The sequence below is a fragment of the Pavona decussata genome, unplaced genomic scaffold (genome assembly GCF_977016875.1).
Source record: "Pavona decussata unplaced genomic scaffold, jaPavDecu1.1 SCAFFOLD_207, whole genome shotgun sequence".
Taxonomy (NCBI): Eukaryota; Metazoa; Cnidaria; class Anthozoa; order Scleractinia; family Agariciidae; genus Pavona; species Pavona decussata.
This window is the reverse complement of record NW_028145612.1, coordinates 1,666,643-1,692,905: the sequence shown is the minus strand read 5'-3', so window position 1 is coordinate 1,692,905 and position 26,263 is coordinate 1,666,643. Positions and strand designations below refer to the sequence as shown.

General features: G+C 38.5%; 1 protein-coding gene across 1 annotated transcript; it reads left to right on the top strand.

Moving 5' to 3' along the window:
• The first annotated feature begins 25 nt into the window (after nt 1-25).
• Nucleotides 26-25,857, top strand: LOC146460847 (pre-mRNA-splicing factor ATP-dependent RNA helicase PRP16-like). Its single transcript, XM_085087514.1, has 26 exons — nt 26-914; nt 2,623-2,740; nt 3,649-3,761; nt 4,418-4,488; nt 4,780-4,935; nt 5,777-5,962; nt 6,844-7,002; nt 7,734-7,883; nt 8,384-8,464; nt 9,593-9,754; nt 11,419-11,565; nt 12,404-12,502; nt 12,895-13,006; nt 14,293-14,355; nt 15,416-15,571; nt 16,351-16,451; nt 16,615-16,661; nt 17,799-17,961; nt 18,719-18,883; nt 19,453-19,601; nt 20,070-20,124; nt 21,129-21,263; nt 22,136-22,261; nt 23,846-23,941; nt 24,346-24,464; nt 24,758-25,857. The coding sequence occupies exons 1-26, from the start codon at nt 215-217 to the stop codon at nt 24,828-24,830; spliced, it is 3,702 nt and encodes a 1,233-aa protein (XP_084943640.1). The 5' UTR covers nt 26-214; the 3' UTR covers nt 24,831-25,857.
• Nucleotides 25,858-26,263: the final 406 nt, after the last annotated feature.

Sequence of the window (26,263 nt, the reverse complement as noted above, 5' to 3'; positions counted from 1 at the left end):
ATGCAATGTTTACAATGTGGTCAGCAGCTGTCAACGCTCACGACAGGCGTAAAGAAAATGGCGGATCAAAATGGATAGATAGCCATTTGCGACGCTTCACGTGAATCTCCGATCCCGGCTATGTTATAGAAAATTTAATATGTTATTTGGTGCCAATGACCTGTTTCAGGGATCCTAACCATCGTATTCATAAGGTGCTGGTTTTTCCGTCGTTATGTCAGACGTGGGAAACTTCGACGATTCGTCTTCTGACAGGCTTGAAGGCACACGTTCGATGGTTGGAGGCTTGATATTAAAAGGGAACAACAAAAAGACGTCTCAAGTGCCTAAGGAAAGCGTGCTGGGACTCCAAAAGCTAGCTGAAGAGAAAAGAAAGCGAAAACTTGAAGAAGATGGTGAGAAGCCGAAACGATTGAAAGATCTGTCCAAGAATCGCGAGACAGGCGATTGGGAAAATCCAAATGATGATGAATTGGACGGACGTGGAAGGCTTAGCTCTGGAATTCGAAGTAAAGACTTCAAGTCTAAATCTCGTCATTACAGAGCTGGATTAGTTGAAACTCCTTCTCATACAGGGGGCGTAAACGAAGAAATAAGAGAAAAGCAGTTAAGGAGACTTGAACGAGATCGAGGAACGAGGAGAGGGGGAGTCTATGCTGAATCAAAGATTAAGGACAGAGATGACAAAGATTCTAGAAAGAATAGGGACAAAAATGACAGTTATAGTGATCGGGAGAAGAAGAGGTATGATGAAGGAGAACGAAATAGCCGGAGATCGCAAGACTATAGAGATGACAGAGATAATTATTTTAAAGAACCGAGATCAAGGCGAGGTGAATGGGAAGAGACACCTTATAGGAGTAGTAGATCATCAAGAAATGAGGGTTATAACACCCCAAGGCACAAGTCTAAAGGTATGCATACATGAAACATCTGCTATTTTGCAATCAAAATATTCTTTCTTTTACATGTATGTGCCCATCAATTGAAACCTTAGCATCCCTCTGGATGTTTGAAGTTTTTAAAATTGGCTGGTTCAAACTCTGGCCTCCTGGGCCAAAACCTGTTCCAATGCCTGTGAGTGCTCAGCTCCTCCAGACAGAGGTGAATTAATGATGCCTTCAAAAACTCTCTTGGACCACAAGCAAAGATCAAATTCCTCACTTCCTGCTTATGGTACATGTACATACATCTGTACAATACCGCCTCAAAGTGTTGGCCCATCAACATGTGGCCATACCTCGTCTTTGCTGTGGGTTGTGGCTGTGAGTCCACCAAGGTAAAAAAAATATTAAGCCCCGGTGGAAAGACGAGGTGCAACTTGCCGCTCAAAAATTTGATGCTGGTGAAAAGATGAGGTATGCCATGGGAAAGAACAATAAGGACTGATTGTATTTCTAAAATAATTGTTTTCGTATGTGAAGAGTTTTAAAGTGTTTGAGGTGTGGAGAATTAGCGCTTAATTAAAAGAGTAATATTCAAAATGCCAGTGCTCCTGGGAGCTAAGACTAGTTAACTAGGTTCATAGGTCTTGTAAAGATCCTGCATACTGCATATTGGAATGTGTCACTTTCTGGAATAATACATCATTCTCATTCATTCCCTAGGCTTGAAATATAACATCACATTTATTTCATATACCACACGTTCGACATTAAAATACTAGCAGTATGCAGGATGTTTGTCCCATGAACCTAGTTTAATGGCCTTAGCTTCCACGAGTCTCCTGTAGCTCAGTGGTAGAGCATCCGAACTAGTAATTGGAAGGTCTTAGGTTTGACTCCTGATACTCCTCACTGCACTCAGTTTTTTTTTTTCGAGTATTGCATTTACTCAAATAAGCGCCACCCCTGAATAAGTGCCGCCCTCAATTAAGCACCGCACATGGAGCGGAATGGTTAATAAGCGCCGCCCTTGAACTGTAACTGTATTAAGTGTCCCTGTAACTGTTGCTGTAAGGAGATTGCCAGCATTTGCTTGTACAATCAAAATGTTTTGGCTTTGTGGTATGAGCCTTTTAATAAGCCCCGCCCTCGAATAAGCGCCGTACAGGAGACACGAAAAATTGAATAAGCGCCGGGGTGCTTATTGGAGTAAATACTGCATGCCTGTGTCACTTTCTGGAATAATACATCATTCATTCTTCTAAAACTGAGTAGTTCGTAATTAAAATTGTTCAAAACTAAGAATTAAGATAAAAATACTAACTACAGTTTAAAATGGTTGAATAAAAACTGTTTCAATATTGTTTACGTTTAAAAATCATTTACGGCGTCAGTCTCTTGAGCTCGCTTGGCAGTAAGGCCCTGGCAATCATTAATAATTGCTTTATAATATGTTTTGTTTCTGCCCCATTCCATTCTTGGCCTGCTGATTTTGGGCATAGAATAAAATGTGATGGTAGCCTGGTGAACAAATGAGAGTGATGTACATGTACATGTATTATTCAAAGTGACACAGGCACACTCAGGAAAAAGGAATCTGAGATTTACCTCATTCTCTTAGCAAATCCCATAGTTTTATAAGTTTAGTGTTTGTGGCATCATCATTTTTGAATTCTATTGCCTGGTTATCACTGACAGTAAAACAAATATTTTGTTAACTTTATTACTTTTGTGTCAGATATCAGAACTCCTTCCCGGAGTAGTTGGGATGAGGAAGATTCCACACCTAGCAGGTCTAAATGGGAAATGCCGTCACCTGCCAGGTCAATAAGTGAAGACATGAAAAGTGAAAGGAGGTGAATTGCCGTAAAATAACGTGAAAAACAAAAACAAAAACATAATGTATAGTGTATAATCACTAGTCCTTCATTTTACAGTGATAAAAGTGTAAAAAAAAAACTGGAAAGCTGTACAAAAAGACCTGATAACAGAAAGATTGTGATGCTATTCTTGCACAGGGAATCTGCAGAAGCTGCTGTTCAGTATAATCAACTACATGATTGTACATGTTCAAGGTTTTTTATTCTAAGACTTGTGAAAAAGCTAGCCCAATGCAGCCTACCATCTGCTACTTTACGTTTATAATACCTTCAAATACTGATGTCAGAAAATTGAGATTGGAGAACTTCAAACTTTAACAATAATATTATGTATTTACTATCAAGTTCTCCCAATCTCTCTCTGCGATACACGTAATATCCAATAAGAAGAATTTAGGCAAAGACAACAATTTAGGCCTACCAGGGAATGCAGTACAGCTCTGTGGCATTGAGGAAACACTGGAGCCTCTCTTGTATTGCAGCCTTTCTTCTTGTGTTGGTTGTTTGGTATATGGTACATAAATACAGTTGTTAAAAGTTCACGTAAGTTCCTCTGATGTTATCAATGTCATTATGCTTGGTCGTTGTCCCTTATACATAGTTTGGCAGTGGATACCACCATTGTCAGTTTTAATTTATTACAATGTACATTGCTTCATAAAAAGGTCACTGATGCAGCTTCCCTGAGCTCATCTACAGTAATGCTGATGAGTTGAAATGTACATGTACGTTAACACAAAATGTAGTACACTGTATGTACATGCAGGATCAAGCTGGATGAATTTACAATGTATCTAGAGCTGCACATTATTAGTGCAATGTCATGTTTTCTATTTAATGTTGTACATGTAATTCATTGCAAATAATGTCACTGTGTGTATCAGATCACATCGTAGAGTGGACGATACCCCTCGCTTTACTCCAACACACAAGTACAATGTTTGGGAAAACGATCGCCGTAGTACTGGAGCCACACCAAGATTCTCTAAAGGAAAACGTAAGTTGCTGTTACATTCACTAAGTTCCTTGCTGTATATTACTGTAAGTGAAATTTGATTCTTCAGGTTTTGCTTTCTCTCCACCTCCTGTATGTCAGCATACAGTGCGTATTGGTGAACATTGTACTCAGGATATTTTCCAGTCCTATACTTAATGAATCAAAGTTGTTTAGCAAGTGTCTTCCGTAGTTTCTTGGTAAAAAGATGCGATGAAATCTTTTCTCACGTCAGCTTTTCCAGGAAATTAATAAATTTTCCACTTTTCATGTTCTTCTTTTAATGCAAAGTCATGTTCACATGTAAACCTACATGTATCCGTTGCTACCGGTTTATGTACATGTACATGTACATGTATCTTTCTGTTTTTTAATAATATACATGTAAAGAGTCGCTGTTAACCAAGCGTCTTTCTTGTTTGTCCTAAATTCACGGTCCATGTGCTATCATGAACTCTGTCACTCTTCAACAACCCCCCCATCCTACCCAGCCAACCTTAAATAATTAAATTATTAATAAGAAACGTTTACTGTCAAAATGTTCTCAGTGCATTTCACTTATGATCAGAGAAGATTTGAAACATTAATCTTGAATTAATTGTATTACTTGTTACATGTTAATGAGCTGCACTGAACACATAGTAAATTTTTTGTTTCAGGTTCTGGTGATGAAGATGAGTCGCGATTTCCATCAGATGTTGGCAAAGAAGAGTGGGAAGAGGAACAGAAGGTGTGTAGTTACATTAGATGAATAATGAAAAGCAGGTTGAGATTATCAAGTCCGGACTATTTACTGTTGCAACTTTGCATTTTACTATCTAGTTTTCGGAAGTTATTTTGACCATCCATTATACCTAGCATTTTTCCAGTTGTTTGTTAAAGTACTGTACAGTAGTACACACAGTCGTAAGGGTTATAAGGTTAGTAACAACAGTGAAATAGCTTTAGGTCAATTGTTAATTTATCAGGTGTAAATTATAATTATCTCAGTTGAAGGTTTGTTTCCGTTTGTACACTGTAGAGACTTGACAGGGCATGGTATGACATGGACTCTGGTTATGATGAAACTCAGAATCCATTTGCTGATGTGAGTGAAGAATACACTAAGAAGAAGGAGGAAAACATGGCAAAGAAGGCAGTTAAAAGGATGTCTGCCCAACAACGACAGATCAACAAGGTGAACATGACATTACTTCAGTTAAGTGCCCAACCTTGATAAAGTGCCATCCCTCAAAAAAGTTAAGTTCCATACAGGCAACAATACTGATGATGGGCAGTCTTCCAACATTTAGTTGCACAGTGGCACAGCAATTCTTAAACAAAATATTTGTTTTAATTATTGAAAAAAAAAATTCAGCATTGCCTACATGTAACTCAGTTCAAAAAGTAGAAATCATTTTTGGTTTTTGCTACTGTAATCAATGGATGTCCTGCAGTTTCTCAAGTGTCGTGTAGTGTAACATGCCCCTTGCAAATTGTCTTCTCCCAACATGGCAACAAACTAGTCTTTTTCTTTGCTGTGGTAAGACAAATAAATTATTATTGCGTGGTAAATATACAACTAGGCTGTATCAATCCTGGTCACCAGTGAAAATAGTTTGAGACAGATCTTCAAGAAGGTTGCATTTCAGCCTCCATGTTTACTGGCACAGAATTGATGTTATCCAAAGTGAAATCCAGTTTAATTGAAGTTTAAAATCAATAATAATTTTACAATCATGTAGATGTTAAGTATACAATGTAATCACCTTTGGTGCTTGCTTTTGGGAAAACACAGACTGAATCTTTATTCATTTCTCATGCTCTACAACTGTATAAAGCTCTCTCCCATCTCACTCACTCTTGAAAATAAAGTAACTACCTACAGCCTAGAGGAGGTGAGGTGGGGAGAGGGGGGGAGGGGTGAGGCTGTTGTTGGTATACAACAGGTCCAATCTTATCACTACAGGTACCTTTCCCAGTGGCATTTTGTTATGAATTAATTTAAATCTGATACAGAAGTGTAACTTTCATCCCAGGATAATGACTTGTGGGAGACAAACAGGATGTTGACAAGTGGTGTAGTTCAGAAGTTAGATGTTGACGAAGATTTTGAAGAAGACCAGGAAGCCAGGGTGCATCTGTTGGTGCATAACATTGTTCCTCCTTTTCTGGATGGACGAATTGTCTTCACAAAACAACCAGAGCCAGTTATTCCTGTCAAGGTACACTGTACAAGTCGACATGCACTTTTTATTTTTATTTGTTGTACTTTGTTAATTGAAGAGTTTCACATGCGAGGCAGTTGTACATTGTAAATGACTTTTTTGCCTTAAAATCGAAATTGCCCAAGATAAGCCCTATTTTGGCACAGAGACTGCTAAAACTTTGTTGCATGTTAATCTTAATTTTTTTAGCAAGATGCTAAATAAACAAGAAATAGCTTATTATTTTTCTACATAAAATGCAAGCAATCTTCTGTGGGAGGCAGTGTGGTCCAGCGGTTTAGGGTGCTGGACTTGAAATCCGAAGGCCCTGGGTTTAAGCTTCCTCCTCCGCCACGCTTGTACATGTATATAGCCAGCTGGTTTGCCTCCTGCCAGTTTGGATTTTCAAACTGTTGTGTTTGATTTGATTATTATTTGTTTCCCGCTATTTCTGAGTGGAATGCCTGTAAACCAGCTTTGGGTAGCTGAGTGCATTTCCACTTAACAAAAAAAAAAAATACATAAATACACAAAAGAGATACATGTGCCCAGACTCAACTGACCGAACCAAGTTAAGCGAAGCATTGGTGGTTGTGAACAAAGAAATGACTCAAAGGTTGGTATCTCCTTCTTGTAGGTCACTCACGTTTTCTGGAAAAGTAATAAGTGACTTCTTGTTCATTATTCACCAATATTTCTACCATCTAGCAACAGGTTTAATATGGTTGTAACCAAACCTGAACCTTACTGTAGCAGTGATGTTGTTACACTGTATGATAATTTAATTATTGCATAATATTTACAATAAATATTGATAGTCCACCAGTTAATCATTTGACAAGTTAATTCATGAGGTAGAAATGGTTGTATCATGATGTTCTTTTTACCAATGTCTATAGGATTCTACATCGGACATGGCCATGATTTCCAGAAAAGGCTGCCATGTTGTCCGTGTGCACAGAGAACAGAAAGAACGACAGAAGGGGCAGCACAAACACTGGGAGCTGGCAGGAACCAAACTGGGAAACATTCTTGGTGTTAAAAAAGAGGAAGATGAGGTTTTTCATAATAATTTTATTTTGGGACATTAAAAGAGGGTGCCATTAACTTCTATAGTTAACTCTATAGTGCTGTTATAAATTTCCATAATTTTATCATCAACTTACATGTATGTTTTTCAATTTTTACAGTTTTTTATGTTTTGTAAAAATCACTTTCTTTTTTGATTTCCAAAAAAGGGGATTTTCTCAGTGACATTAATATAAGTGATTCCAGGTTACTATTGATGATTAATTTTTTTTTCTCTGTAATGCTGGTTTATATGTACTGACATAGAAAGTAACAACATAGTGAAGAACAATGACATTAACTGAACAGAAAACTAATTAAATAAAAAGTAACTGACTTTAATTTAACCAGCAGTAGACCTATACTGTAATTTTAAATACATCTTCGACTATGATTCAAGATTGATCATTTTAAGGTTTACAAATCGCAATCATTGATCTAAATGTTATTGTCTAGTATTCAAGAAATAATTTTCCCTCAAAATTACTATTCAAGAATTCATCTAGAAAAATCATTCAGACAAGTTTCTCACGACTCAAAACTCCAGCCTTGATTCTCTATTCTTGAAAATAATTGTGAAACGATGATTGAGTTTCGAGTCAAGACTGTCAACTTGCATTATTTTCACTGTATTAGTAGACGAATCATTTTTGTTAAGTCATTTTTGCTACATGTATCTCTATAACAGTAACCATCATGCTGTTTTGGTTCATTGTTTAAGGACACTAAACAAGGTGAAGACGATTACAAAGATAACCAGAAATTTGCTGAACACATGAAGGACAAGAGTGAGGCAAGCAGCGAGTTTGCAACCAAGAAATCAATCAAGGAGCAAAGGCAGTATTTGCCAATATTTGCCATAAGAGAAGAGGTACAGAAGACTTAATTTTAATCTTGAAATGACAGTTACAGTTGTATAAAGGTGGTTGGAGCTAGATTGGAATCAGTTCCAAAGCATTCTCGAAACATTGTACATAAAATACTGTACTGTACTGTTCATCAACCCTAAACATATAATTGAACTGCGGGTGAAAGATTAAATGGAAGAAAGATCCTCTCAGTTATTTATGCAACTTAAGCAGTTGCGAAAAGAAAGCCTGGAAAAAATTCAGGCTTGAACGACATTCAGGAACCCATAACTACCGGCATCAGAGAGGTCATTCAAGCCTGATTTTTTTCAGGCCTTTTTTTTCCTTTTTTTTCGCAACTGCTTAAGTTGCGTAGATAACTGGCAGGGTATTTCTTCTATCTAGATGTAATTAAAATAAGTTCAACCACAATGTAATGTTTGGATTTTCTCTTGTTTTGCCTCATGCACTTTACTTACATTTGTTTCAACTGTATAATTATTTTGTTTTTCTTTTGAACAAGCTACTGAACATTGTGAGGGACAATCAGGTTGTCATTGTTGTTGGGGAAACAGGATCTGGAAAAACAACACAACTTACGCAGGTGAGAACTGTTCCCTTACAGTAATTAAAATAGTGATCTGATATACACTTCCAATCTAACAAATACAGTAAAAACCCGCGTGTAAGAACCTACTTTTTTAGAGTTTGGCAAAACAGGTTCTCATATTTTGGGGTACTTACTGGCATTTTAGGCTAAGTAGGTTCTTAATTAGGTTCTTAATTTTTACGGAGTAGAAAATACTGTAGTATAATATATGGTTTGTTCTTCATTATAAAATGTTACAGTATTTTATAGAATAAATGCTTATAATCAAAGACAAACCAGTTTCAAAAAAATTGTAGCCGAATTGTTTTATAACAGCAGTTCACATTTAACATACATTGTGCATTTTTAGTTTCACTGTGCAATTTTTTGATCTCTAAAGACAACCTTTTTGCTAAAATATTATAAATAAAATAGTTTAACCCCGCATATAAGAACCTGTTGGAATTTTTTTGGCTAAACAGGTTCCTATATTTTGGGGTATTAAAGTAGCAAATTTCTGCCAGGAGGTTCTTAATTTTCTAGGTTCTTACACGCGGGTTTTTACTGTAACTCCACAAATAAACTCCTCGTACATGTATATAATACCTAATTTTCACCAAACTAATAACGGCCTTCCTCGAACTACACTAGTATACTTTCGTACATTTTCTGCATTGCACCAGTCACTTGAGCGGTCGTGAGTTTTAGCATCTCTCCTTGGGTGAGGGGAGTAAAGTCACTGGTCTACAGTAGGGGGAGGGGGAGGGGGGCACAAGCTGTTGTACGGCTGTTGTTCTCCCAAGTCTCGCAAAGCCATTAAAATAAGATACCGCGAAAATGTTACTGACCACAATTTTAGCGAACTTTTACCTCACAGAAATTCATGTATACGGTACTGTTATGGTAGTGAACGACGATTTCCGTTTGAAATGAGTTGCTTGTAGTTTATTTAGACGTGATAAAAACATCATTTTGAAACAGATTTAAAAAATAAAGAACCACTTTATCTATTTGCCGTGTGGGAGGACATTATCCATCTGATTGAGTTCTGTTCCAGATACCAAAAAGTAGCTAGAATTTTAATGTAGCGAGAATTTGCTGTATTCTCCTGGAAGTAATCAACCATTTTATCTGATCTCGTAGTATATGCATGAGGATGGTTACACAAACTACGGCATGATTGGCTGCACCCAGCCTCGCCGGGTGGCAGCCATGTCTGTTGCCAAACGTGTGAGTGAAGAATTCGGGTGCGCACTTGGAGAGGAAGTTGGGTACGCCATTCGATTTGAGGATGTTACTACCGAGGTAAGGAATTCGTTTTTTGGTTAACACCATGTAGTCTTGAAAAAAGCATTACCAGGCAGGTAGCGAGCTTTCGAACTTAGCTGCTATAACATTTGCTGTTTCGGTAAGACGAACCACAAAAATACCAATTTCGGGAACATAACTACACCCTGTAATATTAATAGAGCGGTTTTCAATTGACCGTCGGGCGCGCTTGGGTTTTGTTTCAGTGCACTCTGCGATTTTCTCCGATTGGTTAGCAAAACTTGCGCCACTTTCTCAACCAATGAGAAACAAAAGATGCAGTTAGCCAGTCCTGGCTTCGCTCGTATGCGTTTTCCCGCGCTTTGACGCTGATGACAAGTTTGTGCTTCAAATTCTGATTGGTCAGATTGGTCAGAGTAATTACTTTAGTTTTGGCGTAGGACAATTTGTAGGACACTCAACTGAAAACTGCTTTATTATGATTTTCAGTGAGTGAGGTTTTCACTTGAGTCTCGAAAGTAGTTGGTTTTGTTCACTGCATTCTGCGATTGGTTAGCAAAACTCGCACTACTTTCTTCACCAATGAGAAAACAAAGCCAAACCCACGTGCTTGGCGCTGATATTAAATGTGTTTGCGTAAAGTTCTGACCGGTTCGCTGTTCAATTTGCGTCTGTTTAGATTGGTTAGAGGAATAAGTTTGGGTTTGGTCTTACGGCACTCAAATCGTAACCGTTCTAGTGCGCAATTTAAGTAACTATCAGGGATAACATTAGCTTGTAAAAATTGTTTATCTTTGAAAAACACCAATGATTATTACTAATTACAGTCGAACCTCCCGTAAGCGACCACCCAAAATGCCAAGATTTGGTGGTCGCTTACGAGAGTCGAACCACAGGGAGTCTCTTTTGTGAAGAGGGCTCACAGAAAATTTATTTTATACATTTTCCTAGTTACAATACGAGCAGAGCTAGGTTGTCACTAAAAATTCCTCGTAAACTCTGAGTAGCGTACTACATACAGCGGAAATGGAGTTCAGACCATGTGTCAAGTGGTCACTTACAAGAGTTTGAGAAAAATTATAATGCCGTCAACTCAAAAAGTGGTCGCGGTCGCTTACGAGAGGTGGTCGTTAACGAGCGGTTCCTACTACTGCATAGGCTTTTGACTGGGACAAATTTGGTGTTTTGGATAAGTGGTCGCTTATGGGAGGTGGTCGTTTACAAGAGGTGGTTGCACGTGTCGTGGAGGTTCGACTGTACTTTGTTTATATTATTGGTGTGTTTTCTTGTATTTGTCACATTTGTTTTTGTTAAGTTGGATCGGTTCCTACTTGCTCCGTATAATCTGAATACAGTGTAAGGCTATTCAGTTTAACTGATCTCAGATATATGATAGTATAAAAGAGTGTGAAGTTTCTCAGTCAAAATATCACAATGAAATGAAAAAAGCAAATCGAAATTTCGTAGCTGCTACACCATTATAGACAAAGGAAAGCTGAAAAGGTAGTGAACTGCATGGTAGAGTTAGATGTTCGGTTTTACATAATCTGATTAGACGAATTGAGACTTCTTCCTCGATAGCGAAAGGCCAGAACAAGAGGTTAATTTTTCTTCATGCCAAATATGCCATGTTTTGGAGGATAGTCGAAACAATATTATTGTTCATCAGCGTTATTTATGGTTGTATCTATTGTTTGTAGAGAACTATGATCAAGTACATGACGGACGGTATACTTCTTCGAGAATCTCTCCGTGAGTCCGACCTTGATCATTACAGTGTTATTATAATGGACGAGGCTCATGAGAGGTCACTAAACACGGATGTACTCTTTGGGCTACTCAGAGAGGTGAGGCATGCTCCAGAAAAACTGAGACGAGGATTTTTTTTACTTTTGTATTCTTTTTAATTTAATTTAATTTTATTTTATTTTATTTATTTAATTATTTTTTTTTTTTTACAAATTTGTCAAAGCGAAAAGGTATCAAACAGGGCCGGGTTGTTCGAAAGCCAATTAACGCTAATCTTGCTTTTTTCAGCTAATGGTAAGTAAGGAAATAAGAAAAGTCTAAGGCAAGACTTAGGGACAAAAATCTTTTGGAAGAGTCCTTATAGATTAGTAAATATACTTGAATCAAAGTTCACGTTGACCCAGGATTAGCTTAATCGGGCTTTGAACAGCTGAGCCCAGGATGTTGTGATGAGTACCTTTGTGGTGAGCCTTAGCTAGCTGCTTCATTTGCGTTCTCTGGTCGTATGGTTCTGTAAAAAATTTGCCAACAGGGATGTGATATGAGAAAAGCGTCTGCAACTGGAACGAATGCCAAGAGTGTTGAGATACCACTTCCTCACATTAAGCCAACACACACTGAAATTGGAAAATGTTCTTGATAAACACACAAACAACATTACCTTCTTTTCTTGAGTCTTGTGTTTTCGTAGGTACAACTCAGTGAAATCAAGTTGTTTGTGGTGATGTGATGGGCAAAATTTGCGCTATTCAGGAAACTAATCAGAATTCTCCTTTTCATGCAAGTCATGCCAGAATTGCGATAAACTCTTTTAATATAAACTTTTTTTGCAATTTTGTTTTTATAAAAGCCTATGTGACTATGGAAGTGTAGTTACAGATAGGAATAGCAAAGTAATGACATATGACATATGGCTAACAATCTTGTTTTGCGTAGGTGATATCTCGTCGACGAGATATGAAACTCATTGTGACGTCAGCAACGATGGATGCCCAAAAATTTGCGGACTTCTTTGGCAATGTTCCAACTTTTCAGGTGAGAGTTCTATGTTTTCTTCGTTATTAAATTTCATGGACAATTCTTAATTTTAAATCCTTTGGAAACTGGCTTATTTATGATCAAATGTTGTCTCAATTTGTGAATTCCTTGTTTAATTATCGACAAATGCACCCTGCCTGTTTCTGTTACCATTATGAATACAACAAGGCGTACATGTAGTTTAAAAAAAATGTCGATAACAAATGACGCAAATGTTCGTCACTTTTCCAGGTTTACAATGTAATAAAGCCAATTTTTAAACTTTTAAGGCTGTTTTTCACTTTCATTAGCAGTTATTTCAGAGGTTTTTTGTTTTGTTGTTGTTGTTGTTGTTGTTTTTATATTACATTAACAGAAGCACTGCTTTCTTTTGACTTCTTTTAATTCAGATTCCTGGCCGGACGTTTCCAGTGGATATACTATTCAGCAAGAATGTAGTTGAAGATTACGTGGATGGAGCTGTCAAGCAGGCCTTACAGATCCACCTCACGCCGGCCAAAGGTACAACTGATACATACTAAAGATACGTTATATACTTTAGAATATCATGTGTCTAGATTCCTTCCTTTAGAACCCATAAATGACAAGCCTAAAGAGGTTATGGCAAGTAATTTTATCACGTGCTATACTACATAATTATTACAAAGTACAATACAAAATACAGGTTTTCGAGTTGAAGGTCAGCAAAAAATGTCAAGTAACGTAAATAAAACCACGAGGCTTATAAGAAATTAGGTTTCCTCACGAAATACACACTATGAAAAAAAAACACAACGGGAATACAATCGAGCCCAAAAGGAGCATGGATGGACAAAAGATGACAAATTAAAACGGATTGCATATAGTTGGTAGACTTGAAAATAGTCGACCGTTTTTCATGATTTGCGTAAGAGTGTGTTCGATAACGGATAGAATTGTAACATAAACTCTTTATCGTCTGGCCATGATTTCATCAATAATTGAATTTCACATCGCCATTTTCAAGTTTAGAGATGATGATTAGATACAGGTTGCGCACAGAACAACCAAAAAGACCATGTTAGTCATAGTCATGGTCATAATCACAGCCCCTTCAAAAGACATACATCCGAGTCTCGTAAGGTTTTTTACAATGTACGTAGAAAAGTGTAAGCTAAAATGACAAACCGTATTTATTCGATTAACCACCCTGGGCGCTTATTTAATTTTTGACCCATGAGGGTGGGCGCTTGTTATTTTCCCAATACTTTCAGCAAACCAGGACATTTTTAAAGTATAACAAAGCGATGGGTAACAAGTTTATTTCGCTTCAACAAGAAAAAAGCTAACATAAACAACATAAAAGCTCATTCACTACCGTATCTAAAACCGATTTTGGAACACAACTGACGCTCCTCTTACTGCACGCTGGGCTAGTGGGCACTTATTCGAGGGGGTCACTGCTTCCAGGGTGGGCCCTTATTCGAGGTGGGCGGTTAATCGAATAAATACCGTACAGGGTGTATATTGATATTTATAAATTATTTCATCACCGACGCAGCACCACAGTTTCCTTGTCCCGTGCCCCGTTTTTTCATGTTGTGATTTTTTATAGATTTAATATCAGAGGCCGTGCACTGCGTGCTTAATGTAACATTGCAGGCTGTAAAAATAATGTATGCTGTCTTGCCATGTCCCCGCCCCCTCGAATGATAATATGACCCTTAAATTTATCCTTACAAACTAAAAGAATCCAGGAGGATCCAGGAGGACCTTCAGAAGACGCCATAAATTCACTCTGCCCTTTTTCTTTGTCATATCTGCTCTAGGTGATATTTTGATCTTCATGCCCGGTCAAGAAGATATTGAAGTCACGTGCGATCTTATCACAGGTCTGTAAATAGCGTATTATCTCATTTGCTGTTGCCATTATTGTTGTTGTTGTTGCTGCTGCTGCTGTTTCGGCAGATGGTATTGCTACTGTTTCTGTTATGCCGGTCACAGGGCTGGCAAAGATTGCATTGAACTCATCATGACACGACACCGAAGCAGGTAACTGGTGCCAAGCGCAGGAGAAAAAGACGTACGCTGACTGCTTCAGGTCTACAAAAGCGAAGAAATCACCTTCTGTGGCTGGCTGGAACCTGCGAATCAATTATAAAGCCCAGCCAATAACCGACGCAAAACTAAATACTACCAGCATTTCAATAATCATTGAGTTGTTTCAGCTTAAGGACGGTGCCTACTAATACAGAAGTATTTTTGTCCGGTTTATGACTATGCGGGAAGAGCAGACCTTAGCAAGGCCTATTGGAATCCAAAAAGAAAATTGGGGGTAACCATGCATTTTTCAGAGATAACTAAGCAATAATATTTCTAAAAAGCGCCAAAATATAAAGCAATGTATAGGATTTTTTCCTAAATTGACGCTTAATTATCTCTGAAAAATGCATGGTTACCCCCAATTTTCTTATGAGATACCAAAAGCATTTGCTAAGTTCTGCTTTCTCCGTATAGTTTTAAACCGCGCAAAAATATTCCTGCATTAGTAGGCACCACCCATAGGAAACCCGAGTATCTCGAGATGCACAGAACGTATGCGCAGTAACAATAGTAGGCACCGTCCTTAAAGGAAGCCCCACTCTTAAAATAGATTTACTTTGTTAAAACTACAGTCTAGCTTCAAATTCCTTATTTTCGCTCTGATATTAGTTGCCCAATTATTTCACACAAAATAACTTCTTCCAAGGTACTGACCTTAGTTGTAATCCTATGACGTCATAAAATCCAAGATGGCGGGCGATAATCACATCGAATCATTAGTACACTAAAAATGTTATGTTCACTTTTACAACCAAGCTGGAGAATTTAGACGTCAATTTTTTATAAGAGCGGAGTTCCCTCTAAAGTAACCAGTTTTTGTTGTTTTAATATTTTAATTTCATTTTACAGAGCGTCTGGATGAGATAGACGAGTCACCACCGTTAGCCGTTTTGCCCATTTATTCCCAGTTACCGTCAGATTTACAAGCCAAGATATTCCAGAAAGCACCGGACGGGGTCAGGAAGTGCATTGTAGCAACCAACATAGCGGAAACTTCGCTTACAGGTATGAGTTATTTGAAAGCAACTGTGCATTAACGAGTTATTTCCAATATGTTCATGAAGCTTGGAAATACTACAACGAGGATTGCTATCGGCTGTTTTACGCATAAAGAGCGTACAGCTGACCTGTTTTATAGTTATGTTAGACGAGGTTATCTCCCTACAAAAAGGAGAGTCTCACGATGACGTTGTTTTACTGCAACTACCAGAATCCTCTTGCTTTTTTCTTCCTTATTTAAATTTTATAATCCCAGTGAGGTTTAGATACCGATATTCCTAATTTACAAGAGAAAACAATTAACTGCAGGATTGTGGTAGGACGTCGGGAGACAACTTGCTAACAGAACTGTGCGTAACAGCCCTTCTTCGAAAGTTTTCATTGAACGGGAAATCTTGTGAGTAGCAGGAAAAGTAGACTTTTCCTACTTTTCAAATACAGCCGTACTGTATGAAACATACATTTTGCAACTTGTTTCACGACGCTCTCGTCATCGTTGCGTAGCAAATGACAGCAACAATTCCTCGCGAAACAATTACGTCAATTACTTCACTTAATTTGAGGTGGCATCTGTCCACCTCCATCCTCCATCCTCCTTTTTTTCACATAACTCGGTAAGTTCTGATAAATTCAATTTTGGAGACTAACCTTGCGGTCAGAATTGTAGGAATATAAGCCCTATCCAAGCTGCAGCAACTACACCTCCCTTCCACAGTTTTTTCACCATCTAGACACATGCCTCTTGAATAATAATTTTAACGCGATCTATTGTTCTGGGTTTTCAGTCGATGGGATCATGTTTGTTGTGGATTCTGGGTATTGCAAGTTGAAAGTGTTTAATCCCAAGATTGGTATGGATGCTCTACAGGTTTATCCCATCAGCCAGGTATGATTCGACTTTTTAATAGAACTAAACTCGATGTTATAAAGTCATTGTAATAGGTTTTGAATCTGGAACAATTAGTGTTATCTGTGGAAACCAGTGCTCACCTCCAACCCCTCCTCCCCGCCCCCCCCCCCCCCCCTTTTTTTTCTCTTTTTCATTTCAGGCCAATGCAAATCAGAGGTCTGGTCGTGCGGGCAGGACGGGACCTGGGTAAGTTTGCTGTTGAGTCCCTGGTTTCCTTCCCATTTTTGGAGAGTGAGTTGGTGTTATGACTTCTGTGACAGCAATTTTTTAAACTTGCCTGACTATTTTACCAATTCAAATTCACTCTCATTTCATTTTGTCCCTAATTCTCCTTCGACCAAGAAAAAACACTTTCATTTGAGTGGTGAAGCGCGAAATGTCCCTGCTCTTGGTTTGCTTGTTAAAACGAATCTTAAGCCGAATTTTTGAATTCTCACCTGTTTTTTAGTTGTTGTTGTTTGTTTTGTTTTGTTTTGTTTTGTTTTTTTTCGTGGAAAATGGGTAGCAGACTATAATGAAATAACAATCGCCAGATGGTTGAAAAAATTCATGTTGGTCAAGTTTCTTCACTTCACTTCAGTTTTAGACGGCTTCATGCGGAACCCTTAAGTGCAATCAAAGATACCCCTTCAAATTACACGAACAGAGAGAGCAAATGAACATTAGGCGTGCCGCAGTGTGACACGTTGAAAGCCGGCAATAAAATAAAACAGCTGAAACAGATTGAGTTGAGAGAGGCCCCTTACTCGATAAGAAAATATAATAATATCACGCTGGTAAATATTTCTCCGAACTTGATTGAATTAAGTTAATCACATAACACAACATTTTTGATCCACAGAGAAAATGCCGGTTTCGTTTTACGCTTTAAGATTTTTCAGAATTTCACAAGCAAAAAATGTTTAATTATTAAAACAGTACATTCAGTTGCTATCTCGGGATTATCGGTCTGATCATCGTATTTTCCTTAGACGTTTGATTAGCATATACCTGTATAAATGATTGATCAGAGAATTAACTCTGTATCCATTCTTTGTGTTAAAAGTCCTAGCAGCACAAAATTAATTCTACACCTGTATAAGCCCTCGAAGCTTGGCTTCAAGGACTAATGTTTGCTTTGAGAACACAACTATCATCCAACAGTCCCAAGAAAGAAACTTTCAGTAGGCATTTACCTTGCTTTTTTTTTTGTTCTTTGCTTCAAGGACTAATGTTTGCTTTGAAAACACAAAATTTTCGCGGGCAACTATCAGCCGATAGTCGAAAGAATAGAAACTTTCAGTAGGCACTTACCTTGCTTTCTTTCTGTTCCTTGCTCTATAGCCAATGCTTCCGACTTTTCACTGAGAGCTCTTACAAAAACGAGCTTCTGGTCGCCACTGTGCCAGAAATTCAGCGCACGAACCTGGCCAATGTAGTTCTTCTTCTCAAGTCTCTGGGAGTTCAAAATCTGTTGGAGTTTCACTTTATGGATCCACCACCTCAGGTAAGCAGCTACAATATAGAACGTCAGCAAAAATTAATACTTTGAGGTGTGGCCTTGAACGTTTTAAAGGTTTACACTGATAGCTGTGGTGTTTCAAGTATGTAGTGTAGAACGATTTTAAAATAATTCTAACCATGCTCGAATTCAATTGTCAAATCTCTTTATTATAGGAACAAAACCTAAATTAGTGAAATGTGAGCGCCACAAACACGTTTGACCCCCTTCTATTAATTGTATGTGCCAAAATGTTTGTGCTTGCATATTGCCACACTTTAGAGCAAACCCTGAGCTAATCCTGTCGCAGACATCCCTCTAAGATGCTCCCTGCCATTCTTCAGTCCGTTTATTACTGTACTTAGGTTCATCTGGTGACACTGTCTGTCCAAATTTTCCCTGTAAAGCTGGCACTTGGCATCAGTCTCAGCCATACTCTTAAAGTCCTTTAGTAGGTATCACTGTGAGATACCTCTGTAGGACAAGACGATGTCATTCCTGTAAAACGCAACTGTAATCGTTAGTTAACCTTTCTCTGTCGCACAGTTGAACTTGGCCCCGTGGCCTCTTTTGAACAAGCTGACCGATTCTGGCAAAATTCACTTCCTTCGTGATTCCAAAGGCGAGAGAAACAAAGTCAAAACTTCTCCTGTGCTCATTTTCTTCTGTACTGTTTCCCTTGTTCGCTTTCCCGCTTGCCCTTTCGCCATTTCAGTTTTCTAAGCTTAGAAATGTAAACTGTGATGACTTCATTACTCTGTAGGACAACATCTTGAACTCCATGTACCAATTGTGGATCCTGGGAGCGCTGGATAACACGGGGAGTTTGAACCCCCTGGGCCGTCAGATGGTGGAGTTCCCCCTGGACCCCGCCCTGTCCAAGATGTTGATTATAGCAGTGGACATGGAATGCAGCGACGAGACACTGGTATGTGATTATTGTGAAGGGAATGAGTGAACTCAATCCCGTATTGATTGTTTGGTATGGTTTGCCTTTGTCATACTCTGCAAGTTTCAAGAAAGTGAAGCTACGGTATATGTAAAAAGGCAAAACGTATCAGATTTTTGTTTGTTGGTATTTTCTCAACGAATTGTCTTACGACCATTGCGGTGTTTTGTGACGCCTTACACTGAATGTATGTTTTATAGCTGGCGTCGTCGGTTGTATATTTTTGTCTTGAGCATTGGTTGTTGCATTGTGTTTGTTTTGATTGGCGAGATGTGTTTGCTTTCGTTTGTCACAAAAGTCTTTAGAAAATCACCTGAAACATTTTCAAGGAAATACTTTTTCTTTTCTTGTGAGAGTGATATATTATTCAGTCAATGGCAAAGGCATACTCGAGAAAAGGAAATCCGAGTTCTATCGTAGAAGGTGTCAAACCTATTTTCATATTTCCATATAGTTATGGTTGACGTTCAAAGTACCGATAACATCTTGTTCGTTCTGTAATTAGCGTTTTTACCGCAGACTAAGCTTAGCATCCTTCTCGTTTGCAGACCATAGTATCCATGCTGTCAGTGCCAGCCATATTTTTCCGTCCAAAAGGCAGAGAAGAGGAAAGTGATGCTGCAAGGGAGAAATTCGCCGTACCTGAGAGCGACCACTTAACCTATCTTAACGTCTATCAACAGTGGAAGAGCAACAAGTGAGTCCTAAAATAAATAAATGGAATTTCAGTGACAAATCCACAGAGTGGCTCTTCATCCACTGTTTCCAGGAATTTGGGATTTGCAATTGTTGGAAATGAAACCGGAGTACCACAAATAGCGTCAACTTTGGAAATCGAACCCAGGCCATATTGGTGGGAGGCGAGTGCTTTCACTACTGCGCCATCCCTGCTCCCTCTAAGGAAAGTGCTGCTCGATAGTTTGTTTTTTTTTTTTTAATTTAAATAACGACACGTTTGGAATAGCTTTCATTTTTAAATACCCCATGGAATTTAGATACATGTACCCCTGACATCGTCCATAGTTGACAGAGTTGGTGGACGTTTCAACGTTTGAAAGTCGGAGATTTCTCGCCAGCGTCCAAGGGAACTTACTTCTTTCTAGATCCCTCTAGAGTTATCTTTTTGTATCTATATTTATTTGTTTAATTTTTATTTCTGAAACAGTTACTCGGCGCAGTGGTGCAATGAACACTTTATTCACATCAAAGCTATGCGAAAGGTAAGATTATTTAACTTTGCCTAATATTGATTAACTTTTCATGAAGTGACTCTGAAACTTTCAAGTGTCGCGTTATGAAATAATCATTTCTTTTCGGTCCATTTCGTTGTAAATCAACGACCAGTTCCTATTTCATACTTCTGCACGAGAAGAAGATCTATAACAACAAATATGGTGGTGATCGTTTATCTATGCCATATTCATCCTCGATTTTTCTCGAAAGATTCCTCTTGAAAATAGTTAATTTCAACTCCCAGAGAATCCCGTGAAACAAAAATAGAATTTTTATTCAATAATTTTTTCAGTAACCTGTTTTCTGATGTTTTGGATTCTGTAGAGACTATAACGACTTAAAGCTAATTTACACACACCGATTAATAGGGCCAATTTGGCCCAATTACGCAAGAAATTGAGTGAGGGGACAAACATTTGTGGTAGTGCCGGCTTCGGGTATTTTGAGTTAGGCCGATTGTCACCCAATGTTGCACCAACAGAAAAAGCAATCGGCCGACAAATTGTAACATGTAAATTGGCCCAGGTGACTGAACCTACCAATCGTAACAAGATATCAGTACGTGTAGATTAGCCATTACTTTTGAAACTGAGATATTCGTTCTAGAGACTTTAGACGGACTGCAGCAATGTTTTCACATGTTCGGTAAGATTTGTTCCCTTACAGCACTGTTCATAACCAACTTAGGCTCGATTCGATTTCGTAGGATACTTGCTTAACCATTCTACAATCCTGGCGAATCGAGTTAGGGACTCTTGGCTCTTTTTGAAATTTCTTCCTGCTTTAGTTTGCCTCAACTGCATCAACATCGTTGTTATAAGTCGCTCAATAAGTGAGAGGGGGGGGGGGGGGGGGCAGGGGAGTAAAACTATGTCTAGAGCGTCCGAAGCGAAGCCTCTGTCCCGAACAATTTGGCAGGATTGTAGATATCGTTGACAAACTTGAAAAGTTTCTCAAGAAAACAAACAAACAAATTATATTTGTCTTTAAGGTTCGAGAGGTCCGAGGACAGCTTAAAGATATCATGAATCAACAGAAGATGCCGCTTAGGTCGTGTGGAAATGACTGGGATGTCATTAGAAAATGCATCTGCTCCTCGTACTTCCACCAGGCCGCCAGATTAAAGGTAAAAAATCAATGTCAGGTGACTTTTGGTTCTCAAACTCAAAAACTAAAGAAAATCTTGTCTCTACGATCATTGTATGACATCTGCAATTACCTTTGTTGGCTCATAGGAACACGAGAAATCAGTATTAAGTTTCAGACTTGTGGAGCCCGGTGATACTATGATCAGTTCCGCATCGGAACTTCGATCGGAAAACCGAAGGCCGGTTTGTGATTTGAGTCTGGTCACTGCAGACAAGAAACCTTACTCCACATTGTATTTTTTTACCCAGGGGCAAGTTGCATCTGATAAAACGTAAAGGAACTGTCAGCTATTATTAGTCATACTAGGAAACCTAAAAGTAATCGTCCAGTTTTTTCAAAAAGTTTTTATACTAGTGCACTGAAACTATTAGTAAGAGTCTTTGGCCAAAGTTAACAAACATGGAAATAGATCATGATTGCAACTTGAAAAATATTCAGCTTGTTTTTTTTCTCCGTACGATATTACTATTTGACCCTAACGTTCAGGTCTAAATATCACTATTTGATCTAGGAGATAAAGGCCGTTGATATTTAAGCGTCTCCCATTTTGGTTTGGGCACGGACTTGCTCCGGCCTACTCTCCAACTTGGGAGCTTACCGTTAAAACAACTTGGGTGCTCTGCCCAAGAGTGAATGCAATTTTGACTCCATATTTGCCGTCTAAATGATCCACGAATAGCGTGGCTCCATTTCCGTGAAACAGCATAGAAGAGGAGCTGATAGATTACTATTTCAAGGAGAACGGAATACAACGTTAAAGAACACCTTTGTATGACTGTGGACACTCTTCTAAAACTTTCACCTCAACTAACTGATTCAGTCATTTACTGCAAACTGAACTGTTTTCAGGGTATTGGAGAGTACGTGAATATGAGGACTGGAATGCCGTGTCACTTGCACCCCACTAGCGCGCTGTTCGGTATGGGGTACACACCAGACTACATTGTCTACCACGAGTTGGTCATGACATCAAAGGTGAGAACACATGCGGTGACGCAAACAGTGCTTGTAATGGCACCCGTGACGTACGAGTTTTGACCTCCCGTATCCATTCTGAAGAAAAGTAGTCCTTGCCGTGCGATAACTGGGGACTGTAGACTGCATCTATGTTAAGAACTTTCGGGATGTACTTAAAATCGGACGGCTTCCAATCAATGAGAGAAGAGATCTGAACCTCCTGAAATCATGTTTTAAAGCTTTGCATAACGCCGAGACCTGGCCAGATTGTCTTAAAATAAGAAAAACAGGAATGTCCCAAGGAACTGCGCTCAAGCAATACAATTAGATTAGTGGTCCCGACCAAAAATGGCACTCTCCAAGATAATGCGTCGAAACTATTTAACAGTCTACCAGAAACTATTAGAAACTGTAAAGACTACAGAACCTTTTTGAGACTCTCAAGGAATTTTTTAAGAAACAGAGTACAAAGCGATTAGTTAGTTTTACTGTAATTGGTTTCCGTTAATCCTGTTTCTACTGTATAATTTGTAAATAACTTAATTTGATTTATTTTGTAATTGTAATTATTGTAGTTTAACAGGGAAGAGCCACCCAGTGGATCTGTTAATAAACCATTATTATTATTATTATTAATTATTATTATTATTATTATTATTATTATTATTATTATTATTATCATTATCATTATCATTATCATTATCATTATCATTATCATTATCATTATCATTATTATTATTATTATTATTGTTGTTTTTGTTGTTGTTGTTATTATTATTATTATTATTATTATTATTATTATTATTATTATTATTATTATTATTATTATTATTATTATTATTATTATTACAAAGGAAAAAGTCCATCCATCTTTGGATAACTTCGCCGATCAACATGTGGAACAAAGTAACTTAATAAAATTATGATTTTGTAGCGTACGCTTTGAATGGGTGACAAAATGTTTAGCGGTAGGCTTTGCAAACATGGACCATTTTTGGTGCGATCATGACGTTTTTTCAAGTGAGATTTCAAATAAACCGCCGGTGATTTTCTCTTCATTTTAATATACAATGATTAAATCTTTATTGCCTGGCCACCGTGATATGCCCTAAGGGAGGGAGGGTTGGGAAAGAAAATGCTTACAATCGTGTAAAACGCGCTAGCTTGCTAGAATCGCATAATGACTTACACGTGGCTACAGCTTGCATATATGCATGGGTTCGGCGCTGAACTTCCGCCACATGTATTTAATCCTGATAAACAGGTTTTATCACTCACTATTAGCGAGTTTGTGCTGCGACAGGAGTACAGTATTTGCATGAAAACGTCTTTGAGGACCTCCCAAGGGGACGTTGACTTTTTTTTTTAACACATACTTTGCATTCAGTGCACTCTCGCCGCTGCGCAACAGTTAAAACGGTAATTAAATCGCCGTCGAATTTTCATCAAGAGTCGTTTGTGTAACCTGTTCTTAAGCTCACTACATGTGATATTTCTTGTGGGACGTTAACAGAAGATGAAAACTGTCCACGAGCATAGACATGTATTTCTTATAACGTCTCGGTAAGTTTAGCACTTAACTTTATTTCTGTTTTCAATCAGGAATATATGCAGTGTGTGACAGCTGTGGATGGTAACTGGCTGGCTGAACTCGGGCCCATGTTTTACACTGTTAAGGAATCCACGAAAACCAGGCTGGTACGTTCTTTACATTCCAAGATTAATTGCAACGTTTCTCTTGAAATGTAAGCAGAAAAGGTGTGTCTGGTGGGTGGTGGAAGGGGTAATTAGGTGTGTTGTTGAATGGCACAGTTCTTTGTGGTATAAAGCTGTTTCGATTATATCTATTCTTCTTTAATGAAACCAACCGAGAATTAGATCCCAACTCTAAAGTTAAACCGCGTTACTTCAAATGAGTTCCATGGCTTTGGATGGTGGCGGATGCTATTCTACCTACCACTCTTAGTTAGGCATTCAAAGTGTTCGTTCCTTTGGACCGGCTTTTTCTTGTAAAAAGAATCCTTAGCTTTTTTTATGTTACATTAAATTGTTTTAGTCTACTTAGTTTGTAAACGGTTTTTCCTACTTTTGTCATTCTGCAGGAGAAAAGAAGGCGTGCCAAAGAACATTTGTCAGCGATGGAAGAAGAGATGGCTGCCGCCAGTGCGCAGATAAAAGCTCGTGAAGAGGAAAACCTGGCAAAGCAAACTCCCTCCGTAAGGTCAGTAAATTTAACACGTTGAGAGAACTCCCTACTGATATTGTATAAACTTGAATTTCTCTCGACTGAACTCTTGTGCAAGTTAGAATGAGGGTTTTATTCTTTAGGGTGGCATTGTGTGAGTGAATCCAGTAAGCGCTCGTTATCTCGAACGTTGAAGGTACTACAAATGTTTTTGACAAAGTGGGAGTTTGAGACAGCCAGTGGTAGTTTCTTTTCGATATAGTGAGAGTCTGGTGTATACACGTTTCCAAATTAACAAGAAGTCACCAAAGTAGTTTTTGTCATTGCAGATCACAAATCGTTACACCGGGACGCAAACCGCCCGCAACTCCGCGTCGTACACCGTACAGATTTGGACTGTAATACGATATCAAGAACTGCCGATATTCTTAACTGGGTAAAGGAATGTTAGGCACTGGAGCACGAGAAACCTTCTCTTCCAGTCACTCGCCAGTTCTGTTCTGAACCTTGAGTGAAATGAATATCACGAGTCTGTGTCAAACTGTGCGCCAAGAGAAAAATTGATCCCGCACTGCCGTTTGCCGTGGAAAAAAGGAGGTGTGAAGTTGAGGTTATCGTCTTGTGCATCGTCCAGGGATGAGCGACGTGTGCAAGCCGAACAAATGGCTGTATTTTCAGAACTGGTTTGAACTTGTTTAAAGACACTTTTTATCCCACATGCTGGTCACACTGTGTGTGAGCTCTCCAGCTATTAGAGGTATCTGGACGTTTTACCAAGTATTATATTTCGTGTATAAATTAATTGTATTCTATTTGGTCTTAATAAGAACGGACTGTAACTCTTTGTTTCTCGGATTTAAGCAAAATCACACCAACCAGACGCTTAAACTTGTGGGACTTGGACAAATCAAGAAGTAGTCAGGAGAGTAATTTCCAATACGCAGGGACGATTTGAATAATCCGCAAGTTGTTGAAGACATCAAGATGGCATTTCTTTCGTTTTGCTAACAGTGGAGATATGGCATCGAAAACCGTTTGAGTGCAGCTAATTGACGCGCGCGTGCAGCACAGCTACCCAGTTACATCATGATAAATGTAACCAACAGTATTTTCACACACACTTAGCCGCGTTCTGAATTCGTGACAAATTGTTGCGTGGAGAACCGAACATTTAATGATAGATATCATTATCTCAGCAAGGTAGCTTTCTTCGCCATTTCAATATACCTCGTTTTGCTCTTTGTGAAAGTTGACATTTGTACCTTTTTGTATGAAGCCCGATTTTATTCAGTGCTAAATAGTGTATTTTGTTAACTTGTAAATAAACTGTACAGTTGACCTTTATTCCTTTTAATTTCAATTGTCTGCTAATGATTTAGAGCGGAAGGATCGCAATACTGGTGCTAAATTAAAGGTTACTCCACGTGAAGGGACTCAGAGTCATTTCTACTGCGTGTTGGCTGTGAACTCCGGGAGGTTCAAATGCCAAGGAGTATGTTGTTTTTGTCGTTGTTATTGTTGTTGTTGTTGTTGTTGTTTTGGGGGGGGGGGGGGGAAGAGGGGCTGAAGAAAATACAAAGTGAATGAAACAAAATGTTTCAATTGTAAAGTTATGCATGGCAAATTAAAAGACATAATTGCAAGTTCTTTTGAGATCCGGTTACTGAAATCCTTTTCTTTTGTACACTGTATTTCATGTTTGCCCCACCGCTGTTCCAAAATGGCAGGTATTACCGTGAAAGGGCCTATAGAGTGTTTTTATTCACGCGACTACCGGCCATATTGGTTTACTGAAACAAACGAAATTCTTTGCATAAAAATAGAGTTCAATTCCC